At 39.0% G+C, this 18,070-nt stretch overlaps 1 protein-coding gene across 2 annotated transcripts in view; it reads right to left on the bottom strand.

The window, feature by feature from the left end:
• LOC124613199 (serine protease snake-like) overlaps positions 1-18,070 on the bottom strand; it is a 275,095-nt gene that overhangs the window by 83,449 nt on the left and 173,576 nt on the right. For both annotated transcript variants that reach the window (XM_047141860.1, XM_047141861.1), the window contains exon 2: positions 9,546-9,738. In XM_047141860.1, coding sequence (XP_046997816.1) covers positions 9,546-9,738 — 193 coding nt within the window. The remainder of the gene's footprint in view (positions 1-9,545; positions 9,739-18,070) is intronic.

Here is an 18,070-nt window from a genome sequence, read left to right as displayed (position 1 = left end):
ACGGTGAGGCTGAACGACTGGTCCGCACATTTAAGGCTCAGATGCGGAAACTTCTGACTTCTTCTGCTGCTGATGATGCGCTTCTCCAGTTTCTGGCGTCTTACCGTTTCACCCCCATGGGCGACCACAGCCCGGCGGAGCTCTTACATGGCCGACAGCCCCGCACGCTACTTCATCTTCTGCGGCCTCCCACCTCATGGTTGCGGGTGCCTTCACTTGGCCGGTTCACCACCAACGACCTCGTCTGGGTACGGGGATATGGCAGGCGGCCAAAATGGAGCCCGGACCACATCTTAAGACACCATGGCAGACACCTGTATGAAATCCAGACGGACACGGGTGTTGCAGTGCGTCATTCGGACCAGCTTCGGCCTCAGGTGCCAGCAATGCCTGTTCCGAATGCCGCCACACCACCTTTGGCTCTTGGTATCTTGGCGTCTCTCAATACTCACAACGCATCCCTCTCACCGTCATCGTGATGCCAGCACCAGAACGGATGCCACCAGGAGACGTTCCCATGCAGGAACCGGAGGACCATCCTCTGTCAGAGCAAATCTACTCGCCTCCTCCTCCAACAGACGTCGACACATCGCCCATGTCTCCTGTCATATCAACTGGACTTGCCGCAATGGGCAGATTGGTGCATGGGGCCCCAGCAGATTCGACCCCTACGTCTCTTGTCATCTCGACCCATTATCATCGGGGACACTTCCGTCCATACGGGAAGCCTCCTCCTCGAGACATTACGGCGAGTCAAACAACGCTTATGGACGTTAGCCATCTCCAGGACACCTCCATCAAGACCAGTGCAACAATTTCAAAAGGGGGAAAAGTGTTGTGAGTCGCTGATCATTCAAAGTGCTGCCGTGCAATTACGCGCGTCCTCTACGTGCGGCGCTGTCTGCCAGCCATGCAGCAGCTGCGCCACTTAAGCGGCCAGCCAAGCAGCGGCCGCTAGACTGGAACTCAGTGGTCATTCGAATGCTAATGTGTACACATGTCTTACTTGTCACCTTACTCTGTGACTTATATGTGTTGTTGTGTCATTCTGAAATATATGTGTTAAACTTGAAGTTCTAAAAGTGTGCCTGCTTGTGTGAATGTGTATGTGCTTTCTTTCCTGAAGAATGCTTTGCTGAAACCCCAATGTGTAACAATCTTTTTGTTTCACCCTGTCTGCAACTCAATGTATTGTCTTTACAATGAGTAGCAATCTATCCTTTTCGTAATTTTTTACAATGATATTGGATTTATTAAACACAGCTTTCTAAAATTCCTTCACCAAAGACAACAAAGTAAATATTCCAGAATTTGAATCAAGAATAGCTGCCAATATGAGTAACTTACGAGTGAGTATCCTCAGAGTAGAAAAGCTATTTAAATCACTCAGTAAAGACCAGTCTTCTGGTCCAGATCGTAAACCAATTAGGTTTATTTCACAGTATACTGGTATAGTAGCTGCATACTTAGCAATCACATACAGCCACTTGCTTGGTGAAAGATCTGTACCAGAAGACTGAAAAGTTATGAAGGAAGTAGGAGCAATCCACTGAACTACAGACCCATATCACTGCTGTTAATTTTCAGCAGGATTTTGGAAAATATACTACATTCAGACATTATCAACTACCTTAAAGAAAATGATCTCTTGGTACAGTCAGCAGGGATTCAGAAAATATTGCTCTTGTGAAACACAACTCTATATCCACATGAGTAATGAGTGCTATGGACAGGGGATCTCAAACTACTTCCCTATTTCTAAATTTCCAGAGGAGTTTTTACACTGTTCTTCGCAAGCAACTCCTAATCAAAAATCAAACTGTGTGTCTTTGGAGTATTATATCAGTTGTGCGACTGTCAGAAGGGTAGCAGTTTGCAGAAATTGATAGGAAGTCATTGTGTAAAATGGAAATGATATCTAGCATTCCCCAATGAAGTGTTATGAGCCCTCTGCTGTTCCTGGTCTACATACATGATTTAGAAGTCAACCTGGGCAGCCCTCTTAGGTTGTTTGCACATGATGATGACATTTACTGTCTATTAAACTCATCAGAAGATCAAAACCAATTGCAAAACAATTGAGGCAAGATACCTGTATGCTGCAAAAGTGGCGCCATGACTCTAAATAACTAGAAGTGTCAAGTCATCTATATAAAAGGACCACATTAAATTTCATATATGCAATAAATCAGAGAAAGCTAAAGGCTGTCAATCCAACTAAATACCTATGGATTACCATTATGAGCAACTTAAACTGAAATGATCCACGTAGCTAATGTAGTGGGGAATGCAAACCCCAAGGCTGCATTTTATTGGCAGAATCCCCAGAAGGTGCAACAGGTCTAGTAAAGAGACGGCCTACACTAAGCTTGTCCATTCTCTTCTGGAGTACTGCTGTGAAATGTGCAATCCTTAACAGATAGGGTTAATGAAGGACATCAAAACTGTTCGAAGAAGGGCATCTCATTTCGTATTATAACGAAATAGTGAAGAGAGTGTCATGGATATGATACGTGAGTTAGGATGGCAACCATTAAAACAAAGCTTTTTTATTGTGTCAAGATAAAAAGATCAGAGCTCGCACAGAAAGATTTAAGTTTTCATTTTTCCCTTGCAGTGTTTGGGAATGGCAGAGAAATAATCTGAAGGTGGTTTGATGAACCCTCTGCCAGACACTTAAGTGTGAATTGCAGAGCAGTAATGCATAAATAGACGTAGTTATCATAATACAATGAAAATAAATAGCTCAAAAAATATGCATAAACACTGAAGTTGTGAATCTTGAGGCAAGGACAGGTGGTCTGCTGTGCCCTTAATGAAGGGACCATTCCAGCATTTGCCTGAAATGATTTAGGAAAACTATGGGAAACTAATTGTTTTTACCCATTCAATTTTTGTATTCTATTACTGATTTTCAAATATCATATCCCTTCCTTTACTTCAAACATATCTACACACTCTATGCATTGGAATTATTTGAGCTGTACTATTCATTGACTTATTTAGTCATCCATCATGATCTGTTGATCACATAATGATAGAGATCATAGAGGGATTTGACTCAAATCAGTGAATAAACAAACAAACATAGTGAAGCAGCCATTAGAAACTGATTGAATTAACTGGTATCAACTATTTATGCTAATCTGAGCTAAATTTAACACAGTAAAATCAACAAGAAAACTTATACTTTGTGAAAGGCCACAGCTTCCTTTAATACACTACATAACTTCTGTTAATTTACTATTTCTAGCTTGCTACATCCAAGATCAGACTGCTGCTTCTCATACAACAACAGTTCTCTCTGTATGATAGGAATAGGGGCCAATGCACAAGTAACATTGCTACTTGTCATGCAGCTATTAGATCTCATGAGTCATTGAATCTAACTACCAGCTGAAAATATAAATTTATTTATTTATTTATTTTCTGTCCACATAACAAAAAGTTTTCGGACATTGTCAGCAACATTTAGATTACATTACACGTATACAGCAAAATATTTACATTCTTTCATAACAACATATGGATCAGACACATGTATGTACACATTATTTTTCAAAAGGGCACTACAAGTAGGTTCCTCTAGAGTGCAACACAATTTAGCTTATATTTATAATAGTACAGTACACATAATACAGTGTATAATTACATTCTTTCATACCACTGATAGATCGGAGACATTGTCTATATACACTGTTTTCTAAGATGGCACTACAACTTAAAGTCCTCTATTGAGTTCACAGGGTAGTGCAGTGTAGAAAATTGCTCCCATTCTGTGTGGGCTGTGGTCCGTTGCCTTTTTATTGGTCACAATTCTATGAAAATTTTCCCTTCCCCGTGTATCATAGTTGTGTACATTACTGTTTCTCAAATTAAATTCAGGATTTTGTTTCACGAACGTGACTGTCTGCAGTATATACATGGAGTACACTGTTAGAATTTTATATTTTCTAAAGATGTCTCTACAAGGCTCTCTCTTCTTTACCTTGGCTACCATTCTTACTGCCTTTTTTTGTAATCTAAAAAGTCTATCTATATGAACTGCTGATGCCCCACCCCATATCTCAATACCATACTGAAGGTGCGGATGAATTAACCCAAAATATATTTGCCTTAAAGTATCATGGTCCAAGAAGACTGAGACCCGTTTCAGTAGATGCACATTTCTACTGATTTTCTTGCAAATATTATCTACATGGTCTTTCCATGATAAGTGTTCATCAACAACGATGCCCAAAAATTTATGTGAATTTGCATATGCAAGACCCAATGGGGATGTAAATACAGTATCAGTTATGGCAGCATTATAGCTGTGGATGAACGTCATTATTACCATTTTGTCTTTATTTACAAGAAGCTTGTTTGCTGTAAGGTATGCAGACAGAGTACTGAAACTGATCTCGGTACTGTTAGCTGCAGACTGCATATCAGTGCCACAGCTGATGAAGGATATGTCATCGGCATAGCTTACAACCATGCAATTTTGGGGTTCAAATAAGTTATTTACATATACAAGGAGCAGAAAAGGCCCTAGTATGCTTCCTTGAGGTATGCCACATTGACGTGTCCTAAAGTTTGATTTGGTTGTTAGGAGCTGCCCATTATGTTGATAAGTTAGCTTTACACACTGTTTCCTGTCTTTCAAATAGGAGGTAAATAGTTTCAAGGCTAGTCCTCTCAACCTGTACTCTTCTAGCTTACACAGAAGAATGGTATGATTCACAGTATCAAAGGCTTTACTCATATCTAGGAAAGTGCCTATTACCTTGTCACTTTTGTCCAGCTTATTTAATATTTCATGTATAAAAGATGCTACTGCTGTTGTAGTAGATCTCCCTTTTCTAAATCCATGTTGTAGGTTGTTTAACAGATTGTGTTTGGTGAAATATGATTCAACTTGATTTAGTATTACTCTCTCTAACAATTTGCCTAGTTCTGAGGTTAATGATATTGGCCTGTAGTTTTTAGTGTCAGTTTTTAATCCCTTTTTATGCACTGGTATAATTTCAGTAATTTTCAAAAGGTCAGAGAATACTCCATTTCTGAGGGAGGTATTTATCAAGTGAGTCAGGGGTTTCACTAATTCATCCCTGCATTCCTTTAGCAGTTTAGGTGAAAGTCATCCCAGCCACAAGACATTAAAAGGACTGGCTAGATTTTCCAAGACTAAAATTTTGTGGCTTGACATGAACTTCATTTGTACCAATTGTACTGAACTTTTATATAAATTTCTCACACACTTCTTTTGGGTCATTTATTTCTTCACCATTTTCTTTTAATGTTATGTTCCTGTGTTCATAGGAATTCTGTTTCCCACTTCTTTATGCATTATTTTCCAAGCAGTTTTACTGATACAGCTAGAGCTCCTTATTTTGGAGGTATATTTCTGTGCTTTTAGGTTAGTCAAGGACACTCTGTATGTTTTTCTGAGCAATTTATATTTTGTTGAGAAATATTGTAGTTTAGTATCTCTAAAAAGTATATAGCAATCTTTCATTTTCGCCCTCAGTCCAATAATTTCAGAAGGGAGATTCTCGGCTTTATGGCTTACAGCTTTATTTACTTTTTTAACAGAAGGACATGTTTCATTTAAAGTGTTACTGAATAACTTATAGAAATATTCCCATTTTTCATTCCCTAGTGCCATCTTAAGTTTAGAATAATTAAATTTTCTTTTATGTATAACTGTATCACTTTCAGTTACATCTATGTTCCCTAGATCAATTTCCATAGTAAGGGCTCTGTGATCACAAATGTAGTTTTCTAAGGTGTTTACATTTACTTTCTCTTTTTCTACATTTGTGAGAACATGGTCAATACATATCTTCGTATTTACAGTTACTCTTGTAAGTTCTGAGTTCATTTGTTTAAAGTTATAACACTGTAATACATCCATATAGCACAAATAGTTCACACTATTATTTAATGAGTTTATGTCGATGTCTCCAACAACCAACAAGTGTTTTTCATACATTGCTGTCCCCTCTAGCAAGTCCTCTAGGCAATTTAGAAACTCTTCTGTGTTACTTCCAGGTGACCTATACAGTGCTGCTATAACAAGGCTGTTGTTTCCGTACTTCAGGTTTACTGCTGCGACCTCAAATACCATTTCAGTACTCAGATCATCTATCCATTTAACTTTTTCACATTTTACATCATTTCTACTATAAATGCCTACCCCACCACTTTTGTGTGTCTTTCTGCAGTACAAGTTTATAAGTTTTACTGTAACCAGTCAACCAGTCACATTATTTTCCTCATTTTATGTTTTGGAGGACTGTACCTTCATCATCAGATCTTCTGGCACTGGGCTACCATCTTTTATGTTCTTTCATACAGAGTTTGATTTTATTCTTGGGTGCATTTTGTCAATGTTCTTATTTGTTTTCTGTAATGAATATAAGATTCCACCCTTGCAATAAAGTATCATGAGTACAACAATTTAATTCACTGTTTGTCGTCAGTGCAATAAAAACATTGCCTACGTCGCAGAGTATACCAAAAGGATTGTCGTTTTCAGTTCTACCAAAGTTTTTAGTGTGATATCATTTATAGGAATCTCTTTACATAGCCAAATTAATAGGCAGCAATTACTTATGAGGTCTCAGTATGTAATATTGTAAAGTGCTCCTTCCAGCAGATACTACAGGGTGCCCCACATAAACCAGTACACCTCATGTGCTGGTTAATCACCCCTAGTTGAACTGCTTGTGAAGTAGCAGCATTGTCTCGATGCCCATTGCCACCATTTCCCCCATCTCTCATAAACAGGTAACTACATGTTTTTTGATGTTATTGTTGCTTCAATCTTGGATACGACATGTACTGCTTTTATGGGGGACACCCTGTATTTGTCTTCAGAGATAACAATATAAATACATGTATATATATTTTTCTTATTGTTGATACTCAAACTTAGAAGTAATAGTCTCTGTACAGACGTAGACCATGCAGTTCCATGATTATGTTAGTCCTTGGTGCACATGTATTATTAGTCAGTTAATAGTATGAAGTAGTCAGCAGTACTCAGAAGTAGGAGGAGATGTGTTGAATCAGCAACAGCATGTTTAGGCAGAAATGTATTTAAATTAATTAGCTGCTGCAGCAAATCAGTAACATGTGTCTCTAATGTGGTTCTGGCAGGCAGAGTTGTGTGTACAGCTGGAACATTGTAGGAGTATCCTGAAAGCTAGCGAGTTTTTTTCCTCTTTTGCATGGTCCTTTCGATAACTCAACACTTCTGCCATTCTGTGTGTGGTCACCTTTATTCCTTAATAATTTACGCATTGTGATTCTGTTTAACAGAATATATTTTACATAATGAAATATGACAAACTGTGAGGCACAGTTGATAGCTGAGAGAACATATGTATAGCTCCATTGAAAGACACATACAAAAATAAAAGTGACACACTACCTAGCTTTTGGAAATAATAGTCCCTTTAGATTAGATTAGATTAATTTTTCATTCCATAGATCTGTGCTGAGGAGATCCTCTTGGATGTGTAACATGTCAATTTTTTTATTTTTTTTAAATTTTTTAAAGCTGAAATAACAATACTAATAGTATGAATTTATACAATACATCATTTGTTTCTATTAAAAAATTCGTCAATAGAGTAGAAGGAGTTGGCCACTAGTAAGTCTTTGAGACTCCTTTTAAACTGATCTTTATTTGTAACTAAATTTTTTGTGTTTGCTGGCAAACGATTGAAGATGAGTGTTCCTGAGTAGTGGACCCCTTTTTGAACTAAAGTTAGTGCTTTTAAGTCCTTGTGCAGATCATTTTTGTTCCTGGTATTGTATGTATGAACTGAGCTGTTTGCTGGGAAAAGAGATATATTATTTAGGACAAATTTCATTAAGGAGTAAATATATTGAGAGGCAGTAGTTAGTATACACAGTTCTTTGAAGAGGGAGGAGAGAAGGATCCGCTGGGGAAAGTTGGGTTTAAAAGGAAGGGCAGGTCACTCAAACCCCAGGATGAGACAGACCCACATGTAGTGGGAATGAGGGGTGTGTCTAACTACTATTCATTTGTTGTGTGTCATACAGATGTCGTGCCTGAAAGGTATGCAAGAACTACTCTAAACCATGGCACAACAACTTAAATAAATATCAATTGTGACTTTTAGCCATTTGAATCTGTGCAGCAGAAAAGGGACACAAGCAAACAATACACTAACAATAGATTGGCAAAGGAGTCTATTTTATCAGTATTCCATTTTAGGTCACTTTTTCATATTTTTAAGACTGGAAGTAATCAAATGGATCAGTTATTAAGGGTGATTTGCTTATATCCATTTTTATATTTTGATGTTAATAAGGCACATGTAAGTTTGCCTGGAAGTAGGCCTTGAGCCATAAAATTATTACATAATATGCCTCAAGGAGGCATACTCTTCTTGAAACATGACTATAAACAGGATACTTATGGCTTAATAGTGGAAGTTTTTGTAATTTCTTTTTGGGTTGTGTTTTTGAAACACATAGCTCTTGGTGGAGTAATCTGTGCTGTTGGACTAAATTTAATACATCTGTAGTTTGTTAATTATTATAGATGGAATGTTTCCTATCACTGTGGAGAAGTACTCATTGAATCTAGTGACCAATTAGTTCAGTGTATCATCATTTCTGCAACAATAATAATAAAGAACTCTTCATTTCATCTTTCATTAGGCAAGTCTTGTTCAACAATCTTGGATAACTATGCAAGTGACCCATGTTCCACTTGTGGACTATGGCCTGACAACAAGCTATGATGAAGTCATGTCTGTAAATGATTACAAACTGACTAAAAAAAACTTTTAATGAAAACTTTCTCTGCAAGTGACCTGGTGTCAGCTATGTATTAAAATGTAATTACTGTGTCACAGTCAACTTGGTTGTCTGTATCAAAGAGTGGCCATCAGACACAGCGAATTGATAAACACAAAGTGGATTAGTGCATGATAAATACTTAAACAGTATTATAATTCATTTATAACTACTTTCAAATGATTGAAATGTCTCATTAAGATGAATCTGATGTGATGCACCTTATGGTATGCTGTTCAAGTATTTCTCTTAATCAAAAATGAATGAAGGTTTATTGAGAAATAGTGTTGACTTAGCGATTTTGCTTTCTAAGGAAGTGTTTATAAACACAAACAGTCAGTGCATATGCTGCAGTGTAAACATATGTTACAAGATAGCCATGGCAACAATCAATAGTTTATCAAACCATCATGCAATATCAACAAAAATACAATATTTTGTCACAGCTGCCTTTCTTATATATTGCACTTGCATATGAATTATGTTTAGGGTACTTCCTCAGTGAGCACTGCCGAGGCAAAGCAAGTACAGCTGCACCTACCTGTAGCGATGGTGTAATTTTAATTCAAGTCATTATTTGTCATCATGCCCAGAAAGAGTGCAGCACATGATGTACTTAAAGCTGCAAATAGTCAGTCAGTTCAACTACTGGTTACTAGTACCTACTGTAGTAAGAAGAGTCAAGCGTAACATGTAAAAAAGAGTTTTAAGATAAGGTTTCATACCTAGGTGGTGAATCTCCTGCGATTAGTTGATTGGAGGCAGCATCATCTTCACAGCACACTATGGCTGTGCTTCCTCGGAATCCACATATGTCTGGCACAATACCTTCACGCACCATGCGGATAGCTGATGGACATGAATTGATATGCAGACACACCCCAGACCCTCCATATTTTGAATGGCACAGATCACCCTCTGTAACAACAGGACCAGGTGTAACTCAAGGATTAATATTTCTTTAAATGATTTAATGCCACCAGCCATTGTCATTTTTCTTTATTCATTATACTATTACTCCCATACTAATGGTGTTAGTGCTATCAATTTTATGACAGCTACGACATCTGCACTCGTAAGCCACATGATTGTGGTCACTGTTAAAATGTACACAGGAGCGGAGATTTCTATGGTTTTGTGTAACATCTGATAATGGTCTAAGACAGAAACTGTGGAACTGCACAACAAATATAGAAAAAAATGACAACTCTGGGTGGTATTAAATGATAATTCATTACATTTATGCAAAGAAGTTCATCAAGTGATATTCATTGGTAATAGCTGCACAAACATTATGCTAGATCACCCTCAGTTTCATTGTATATCAATGCAGATAAATGTACATTTTCAAAAGTTACAGTTTTCCGTGCTTAATCAAATTCATAGTATATTGCTTGTGGTTTAGTTAATGTAGCAGATATTGTAATTAATGTATTGTGTTACATTTAGTTTTCCCTTCAAGAGGAGTATACATTATCTACATTTAATTAAGTAATAAGCAATGAATTACATAAAAGAAATTTAATTTCTTTACCAGTTTTGGGCATTTAGTGCCCTCCTTCAGAAGGTTATACCTATTGTATTATTTGCAGGTACCAACAGTAAGAGGCACACAGCAAAATGCTGTGGTCGTACATTTACCATAAATTAACACTATTTTCAAGGTCGTTAACAACTGTAACCGACCTCAAATATTTTAGGAAACTTGTAATTTTTACCACAGGTTTTTCTTTGCCTTAATAGAAATCTTGTCTTATGCCTCAATTCTTATAGGGAGTTAGTAGTTTTTTTTAGCTCAATGGATTAAAAGATAGTCAACAGGCTTAATTTAAAGTTATTTGGCCACTATCCTGTAATACAAGGCACCAGCCACAATGCAGTGAATGATGTTCTTGGACACTGAATGAGTCAGTTGATGTTCACAAGCAGCTGGAAATTACCTTGCCTACGTCAAACTATTGGCAACTGCTGCAAAATGATGTGTTGTAAGAGCTCTGGAGGATCACGTACTTGTGGTACCAGCGCCAAAGGCACTTCAAGTACTTTCCCCTCCTGTGGATCCTTTCTCCTCTGCAGGAAGTACGGGATCTGTCATTATTTGTCCACTTGACTTTGAATGGTGTTTCAGTGGTAGATTTAGGCATCCTGTAGGGTTAGATGGTGGCCAGGTAGAACTCAGGGTATTATACCAATTCCCCTAACACTTCGATGTCGTTGCCAAAATTTTGATGTTGTCATTCAACCAGTGTCGATACAGTGCTCTTCCACTACCGACTTGTTAGGTTGTAAAAGTCGTGTGTACCTCTGGTGTTCTGTACGTCTTTCTTGGACAGTATGAGTTGTTGTCCAGTGTAAGAAAGGCCACATTCACACGAGTATAAAGAGATGAAGCGAGCACTGGAGCGGCAGTCTTGCGGCTCACTCTGAAGATGCCTGAACGTTATACAGCAGAAATATTAAAAGAAGAAGGAGAATTCTTGTGGCTGCACACCTGAAACTTAATGGAACAGTCTTTTCGCCGCCAAAACCTGAAGATTCACAAATAGTAAAAATATCAGCCCAATTGGTGCTGTAATAGCTGCTGATGTACAACAGCGGATTTCAACTATGAAGGTGGTCCTGAAGAAATTTAAATAAGATCTGAAGGACATTTTTCATTTTTTTGCCGCTGTTGTTGAGATCTTAACTCATCATTGTAGATTGGAAAGTAAGCACCAATCAAAACTGTAGGTTGCCTATATAAATCTATTCTAAAAAATGGGGCATGGTTATATGATGTAGACATTAAGAATAATATTGCTACTGGGTGGTTATAATTAAATTCATGGTGTTACAAATGCTGTAATGCAGGGCATTTACATTGCAGGACACTGAAACAACATAGTTATGTTCACCAATCAGAGTATTTGCAGAGTATAATGAAAAAATAATAGTTCCAATTTCTGCCATCAGGTGAAAACATGACACTGTAAGCAGTCAGAATGTGGTGCAGGTGAAGGAAAAGGGGAAGAATGATGTGGGTGGTTCTGGCACTTCTATTAGGAAATGGTCACAAGTTCCAACATGTGTTCAGTATGATCTCCAAACTCAGCAACATGCTGCATCCATAGCATGGCATGGTCAACAGTTTCTTGCAGCCTATCAACTGTAATTGGAGTGATATGTTATCCTTTAGATCAGGAAGAGTATGGATACATCCATGATAGACATGATCTTCCAAATGTCCCCACAGTCAGAAGTCACATGGATTTAGGTCAGTGAATCTGGAAGGCCATGCACCTTGAAGTTGCCTTGACATGATGAGGTTGTTACTGGAAGTTTCACGAAACAAATATTTTACCTGGCAAGCTATATGTGGTAATGTTCCATCTTACATGCAAATAGTGATGTGGACACAATTGCGTCCTTGCAAAGCTGGAATCATGTGTTGCACAAGAGGTCCTTATAACGTGAAGATGTTACTGTGTACATAACCGGCCTGTGAGGTATTATCTCCTCAAAGAAAAATGGACTGAGAATGGTTGAGCTTGTGAAACCAAGCCACACAGTTACACAAGCTGAGTGCAGTGGATGCTCCTGCATGATGTGTGGTGGAGTAGAACCCCATATGTAATAGCTCTGTGCATTCATGGTACCATACTGAGCAAAATGTGCCTCGTCCTTCTGAAGAATATTTCCTGTCCACATGTCATCCCTTTCCATATGTGCCAAAAAACAATGGACAAAGTCATGGCTTGTAGCCTATCTTGGGGCTTTGTTTGATGCACATTCTGAATCTTGTAGGAATATTAGTGTAAAATGTGCCACAAAATCTTTTGAACTATTGACCAGGGGCGAGAGAATTCTCATGACACATCTTGAGCACTGGATGCAGAAATTGAAGCTTGTACTGCACAGTCAACTACAGCTACAGCAAGTTCATCAACAACGGTCATAGGAATGGGACATTTCCCTCTTGCTGCTGCACCGCCTAATTCACCTGTTTGTTCAAATTTCTTGATTATATTCTGCACCCTATTTACTGATGTGGGACCTCTTCAAAGCTGTTTCTGACAGAAATATTCCTGCACTGCAGCACTGCTATTGTTGCTTTTCTGATAAAACAACTTTACCAGCGCCAGCCGGTGTGGCTGTGCGGTTCTAGGTGCTTCAGTCTGGAACCGCGTGACCGCTACAGTCGCAGGTTCAAATTCTGCCCCGGGCATGGATGTGTGTGATGTCCTTAGGTTAGTTAGGTTTAAGTAGTTCTAAGTTCTAGGGGACTGATGACCACAGATGTTAAGTCTCATAGAGCTCAGATCCATTTTTTTGAACTTTACCAGCAGTACATGGCCTTTCTTCTCAATAGCCATTCCATTTTGTACAGAAAACTTCAACCTTCTTAACCCTTTACACCAATAGTCACTTCAAAAAAGAAATCAACACACACTGCCAAATGACAACAGTACACTGACATCAAACAGGAGACATTTCACATTCTGACTGCTTGCAGTGCCATATTTTCACCTTGTGGCAGAAAGTGGAACTATTATTTTTTGAGCATATTGTGCAATCACACTGATTAATGAACATACCTACGATGTGTACAGCCCACACTGCAGCACTCTGAACACTGTCAGTTTAATTATAAGCAGTCATAATTTCTTCCACTACGTACCAACAATTGTCGTCAGGACCAGCAGTTCTGTGTGCTATAAGTTTGACTTTGCTTTAGCTAGAGTGGCGATTTTTTAGGATGTGAAGGGTGTCACATTCACAAACTTCTTAGGAAAAGTAAAAACTGACACTGGGAAATACTATTTAGAGATCTTGAGCTGCTTCAGCAAGAAATTGAAGGAAGAAATTGTTTCACCATGACAATGTGCCAGCACATTCATCTGGTGTTGCCACTACAAAGCAGCATGAACTTCTGCTCCCCTCTCACCATGCCTCCTAATTCTCTAACCTGCTGGTTTTCTACACTCTTTCTGTTCCCAAACATGAAGAAATTGCTTGCAGGTTAAATTCTGTTAAAATGTGGATGGCATCATCAAGAGTGTCATATTGGAGAGAGCTTGATGATCTCTGTTTCATGAGGGGCTACAGAAAATGACTGAAGCAGTAGGGGAAGTCTCTATTGCTAAAAGAAGACCAGATTGAGAAACAGATATTTATTTTTAAAAAAAGTAAATTAGCATACTGATACTTATTGAGCTGCCTTCATAATTATTGCCATGCAGTGAAAAGAACTCGTTTCATTAAAAATGTGAAAAGTCAGTGCTTTATGATGTAAGCCAAGCAAATGACCTCAGACAACATTTTTCCGATAGTCAATGTTCAAAACTTTCACAATATCCTCCCAATGCATCAACAAATTTACTTTTCCCCACAAACTCATTTCTGGACTTGTGACACAGATGATCCTTGATTTTCCTGACTATGTGGTTATTGTGTGCCTGAACATTTGATGAATATTAAGCAGCACACTAGGAGACTTCAATTGTTCCATTGTGTTCCTTCATGTCTGATATATTCAGTTGATCCAGTTCTCTATGCCAAGGTACTGTTGGCAGCAGTTTAATGCTCTACACATCCATGACATTCAATAAGTCATCCATGCCATGTGATTTATGCCATATGGTGAGCACCTCAGGATATCTGGCTAGTTCAGGCTGGGTACCATTCTCATAAACCCAGACTTTCTGAACAGAGAACTAATGAATGCCACCAGTCCACTTTTTCTGTAAGCTCTGTGCAAGCACCAGTGACCTTGAAGCATTGCAGCGGAATATTGTATGTCACAGGGAGAGGTGGTTTTACTTAACAGTCTAGATAACAACGATGTACACAAACACTATAAAAAAATTTCAGTCTCAAAAGTGTCCTAAGTTCTGATGAGATGGATGGCTATTGAGGCAAAACATTAGTTAGCAGGTAATCTCTGTGGCACTTGTCATGTCCTGTCATATCTCACCTAGATGAGTGAGGCTCCTTCTACGTGGACCATTACTTCCCTACCTGCTTGGTGAATGCAAATGGATCCTACAAAATATTCCTGGTAGTTTGAGTGGTATATTAGGTAGTATTTGCTATATCCACTGTAGGCAGATGTTGGTGTGCACATTGGTGAATGCAGACACAGAGAGAGCTGACTGCGGAAGAGTATCCCAACCCAATGGTAGGGAGAATTAAACACAATAGACAGACCATGGTCAAGACAACATACAAGTACAAGGTCAAACAACCTTATGACAATGAGGCACTATGCAGAGCAGTCACCACAGTGATGACAACAAGATCAAGAGCAATGGAGAGAAAAATCCAAGGTGCAACCAGAGAGAATAACTGAGTGACAGGCAAAGTAGTCATCCAGCAGATCTAGTACAGTGAAGATCCATGCATACATCTCAAGTGCGAGCACTGAACTGATTGCACACGGTGCAACTGTGTAAATACTGGTTGCATGGAACGGTATTGGTTGGCAATCTCATATAGCGAGACAGTAGCACACTCGCCACACAAGCGTTGCATGGCTACTGTGCCCACTATCAGCTATCAAGGTCCATCTCCTCCGGTGGGCATTCAACCACTGTGGCACCTGATATCAGAGTATTAACACTCGAACAACAGAGAGACTTTGTGTAGCTAGTCCATCAGAAAATCTGTCAGTACTAGAGAGACTATTGACAGTAACAGACATATCCCACAGTAAATAATATTTTCATTGTATTTAATATGCAGAATGCAAATTTGAGAAATTGTCACATTTCTACATGCGTAAAGTGTTGTAAGGAGTTGCAGGGCAAATTTCAGCCATGAAGTGATTGTTTAACTACAAACGCTGGTCAATAATATGAAATCTACACGTATAAAAACTGTTAAATGCAAAAATACTTAGAAAGTATTCCACAAGTCAGCTGAACACATTGTTTGATTGCAGTAAGCCTACAGAGTTTGTAAGCTATTGGGACATCATGAATACCGATACTAAAACACTACGTGAATGGAATGGGAAGGTGTCACCAAAGGAAACAATGTCATGGTTAATGATGAGCTTGAAAAGACAGCTGCTTTTATTCTGAGATTCAATGCATGAAAGTTGACCAAGTATACTGGGTGGTCCATTGAGCGTGACAGGGCCAAATATCTCATGAAATAAGTGTCAAACGAAAAAACTACAAAGAACGAAACTTGTCTAGTTTGAAGGGGGAAACCAGATGGCGCTATGGTTGGCCCCCTAGATGGTGCTGCCATTGGATATCAACAGCGAACGGTCCGGACACTTGGATGATGTCCAGTATACCGAGCAGCATACACAGCACACGCCCGTTGGGCATTTTGATCATGATAGCCATACATCAACATGATATCGACCTTTTCCGCAATTGGTACTGCATCATGAAGCAAATACCGTCCGCACTGGCGGAATGTTACGTGATACCACGTACTTATACGTTTGTGACTATTACAGCGCTATCTGTAAGCGAAAAAAGTGGTCCAACTAAAACATTAATATTTCTTTACGTACTACACGAATATGTAATAAAAATGGAGGTTCCTATTTAAAAAAAAAAACGCAGTTGATATCTGTTTGACCTATAGCAGTGCCATCTAGCAGGCCAACCATAGCGCCATCTGGTTTCCCCCTTCAAGCTAGATGAGTTTTGTTCTTTGTAGTTTTTTCGTTTGATGATTATTTCGTGAGATATTTGGCCCGGTCACTATCCATGGACCACCCTGTATTGCAGCAGACTTTATCTGCTTTGAAGACATACCAGGGGCAACTATGGGAAGCCCCTAGATTCTCCTGACTCACAAATGAAAGACAAGAGAAAAAGTTTGAATTAAGATGGAAAGGAATAGTGGAAACAGGCGGCTGTATCCCAGCAGGGAAGCCAAATGACAATACAGCCAGGCAGACCTATTGTTATACCACCGGCAACTTCACAATATGGGTTGGCAACTTCTCAGTCACAACACTTACCAGTGTGAGCTGCACATAAATAAATACAACAGTCGATGTATCCACTGACTGGTCAAAGTGTTTACAAGCTAGACTGTGTCCGGCTGCATGAGAATGTGCAGTGCCAGCATCACCACTGGCAGTGCTTTGATCACTGGTGGTGGCACTACAGTCATGCAAATGGGAAGTCACTTGTATGGAAAACATGTTTCGGACTGACCCTGAATATGAGCTAAATGGGTTCCGGTCGATTCAGACTGCACCATTAGTATGCTTACTTGTGCTGCCCCTCCCCCCCCCCCCCCCTCCACCCAGACACACATGTGATTACATGTAATTGGCTACAAAATTCTTAAGCAATGTACATAAAGTTGTGCAATATTCAGTAAATTTCCATTTTCAATAGGCTTTGAGCAGAAATAAAATAAATTGGTGATAAATCTCAAGTATTCAGATCGAAGTTGCAATGATTCCTTCCAGTGGCACTCCTATTCTGCAAAGCGGTCTACACAATGGTTCAGGATTTTCTCTGCAAAGTATCATTTATTCATATATTCTCTCACAACGCTTTTTGTGTTATGTAATTCATCATTGTTAACTATGTACCAACTTTTCCCACGCCCAAAGCAACATTATCTTGTATGGTTCCATGGAACCTGATATACTAATAAGTGTAATAAAATAACTGGCACTCTGCTTCAGCTGTCTATTACGAAGCTATGGCTGCCTGCACCAGACATAATCCGGAACCCAGAGCCAGTTCGAGTATGTTTTTCCCACGTGCTTTCAGGTGGCTTAGCTGCGTTTTCATTGTACAGGATTGCTATGATTTACTCGTTTTCAAAGTTGTATATTTATTAAAGTATTTGGTGTACAAGTATGACTGATGGATGCATGGATAGACCTCTAAACTCACCCAGTTTGCATTGTGAGCATCCGCTAGCATTATGAGGCAGTGCCTTGACAAAATGGTGACAAAAAAAAGGGTTTTTGTGTGTTGGTATATGTAAAATGTTTATCAGTGTGCATTCATAAGGGATTATGAAAAGGAACCACAATGTAAACAGAGTGCTGTGCAGTGGTATTGGTAATTTAGAGACAGTGGTTCTCTGTAAACAGAAAAATACCAATCGAGCAAGTGAGCCAAATGGAACTGGGATGCCAACCTCATTAGTAATTTCAGCAACTATTATTCGGCTATTGTCTTCAATAAGATGGTTAACAATGCGAATATTCTCCCAAGTCTTGCTGGTCCTTGGGCGTCATCGGTAAGCTACATTTTCAACTGTTTCTCGTCCTCTTAAAAAC

Source organism: Schistocerca americana, chromosome 4 (genome assembly GCF_021461395.2).
Source record: "Schistocerca americana isolate TAMUIC-IGC-003095 chromosome 4, iqSchAmer2.1, whole genome shotgun sequence".
Taxonomy (NCBI): domain Eukaryota; kingdom Metazoa; phylum Arthropoda; class Insecta; order Orthoptera; family Acrididae; genus Schistocerca; species Schistocerca americana.
Note: the sequence above shows the minus strand (reverse complement) of the source record. Positions and strands in the feature narration are given on the sequence as shown.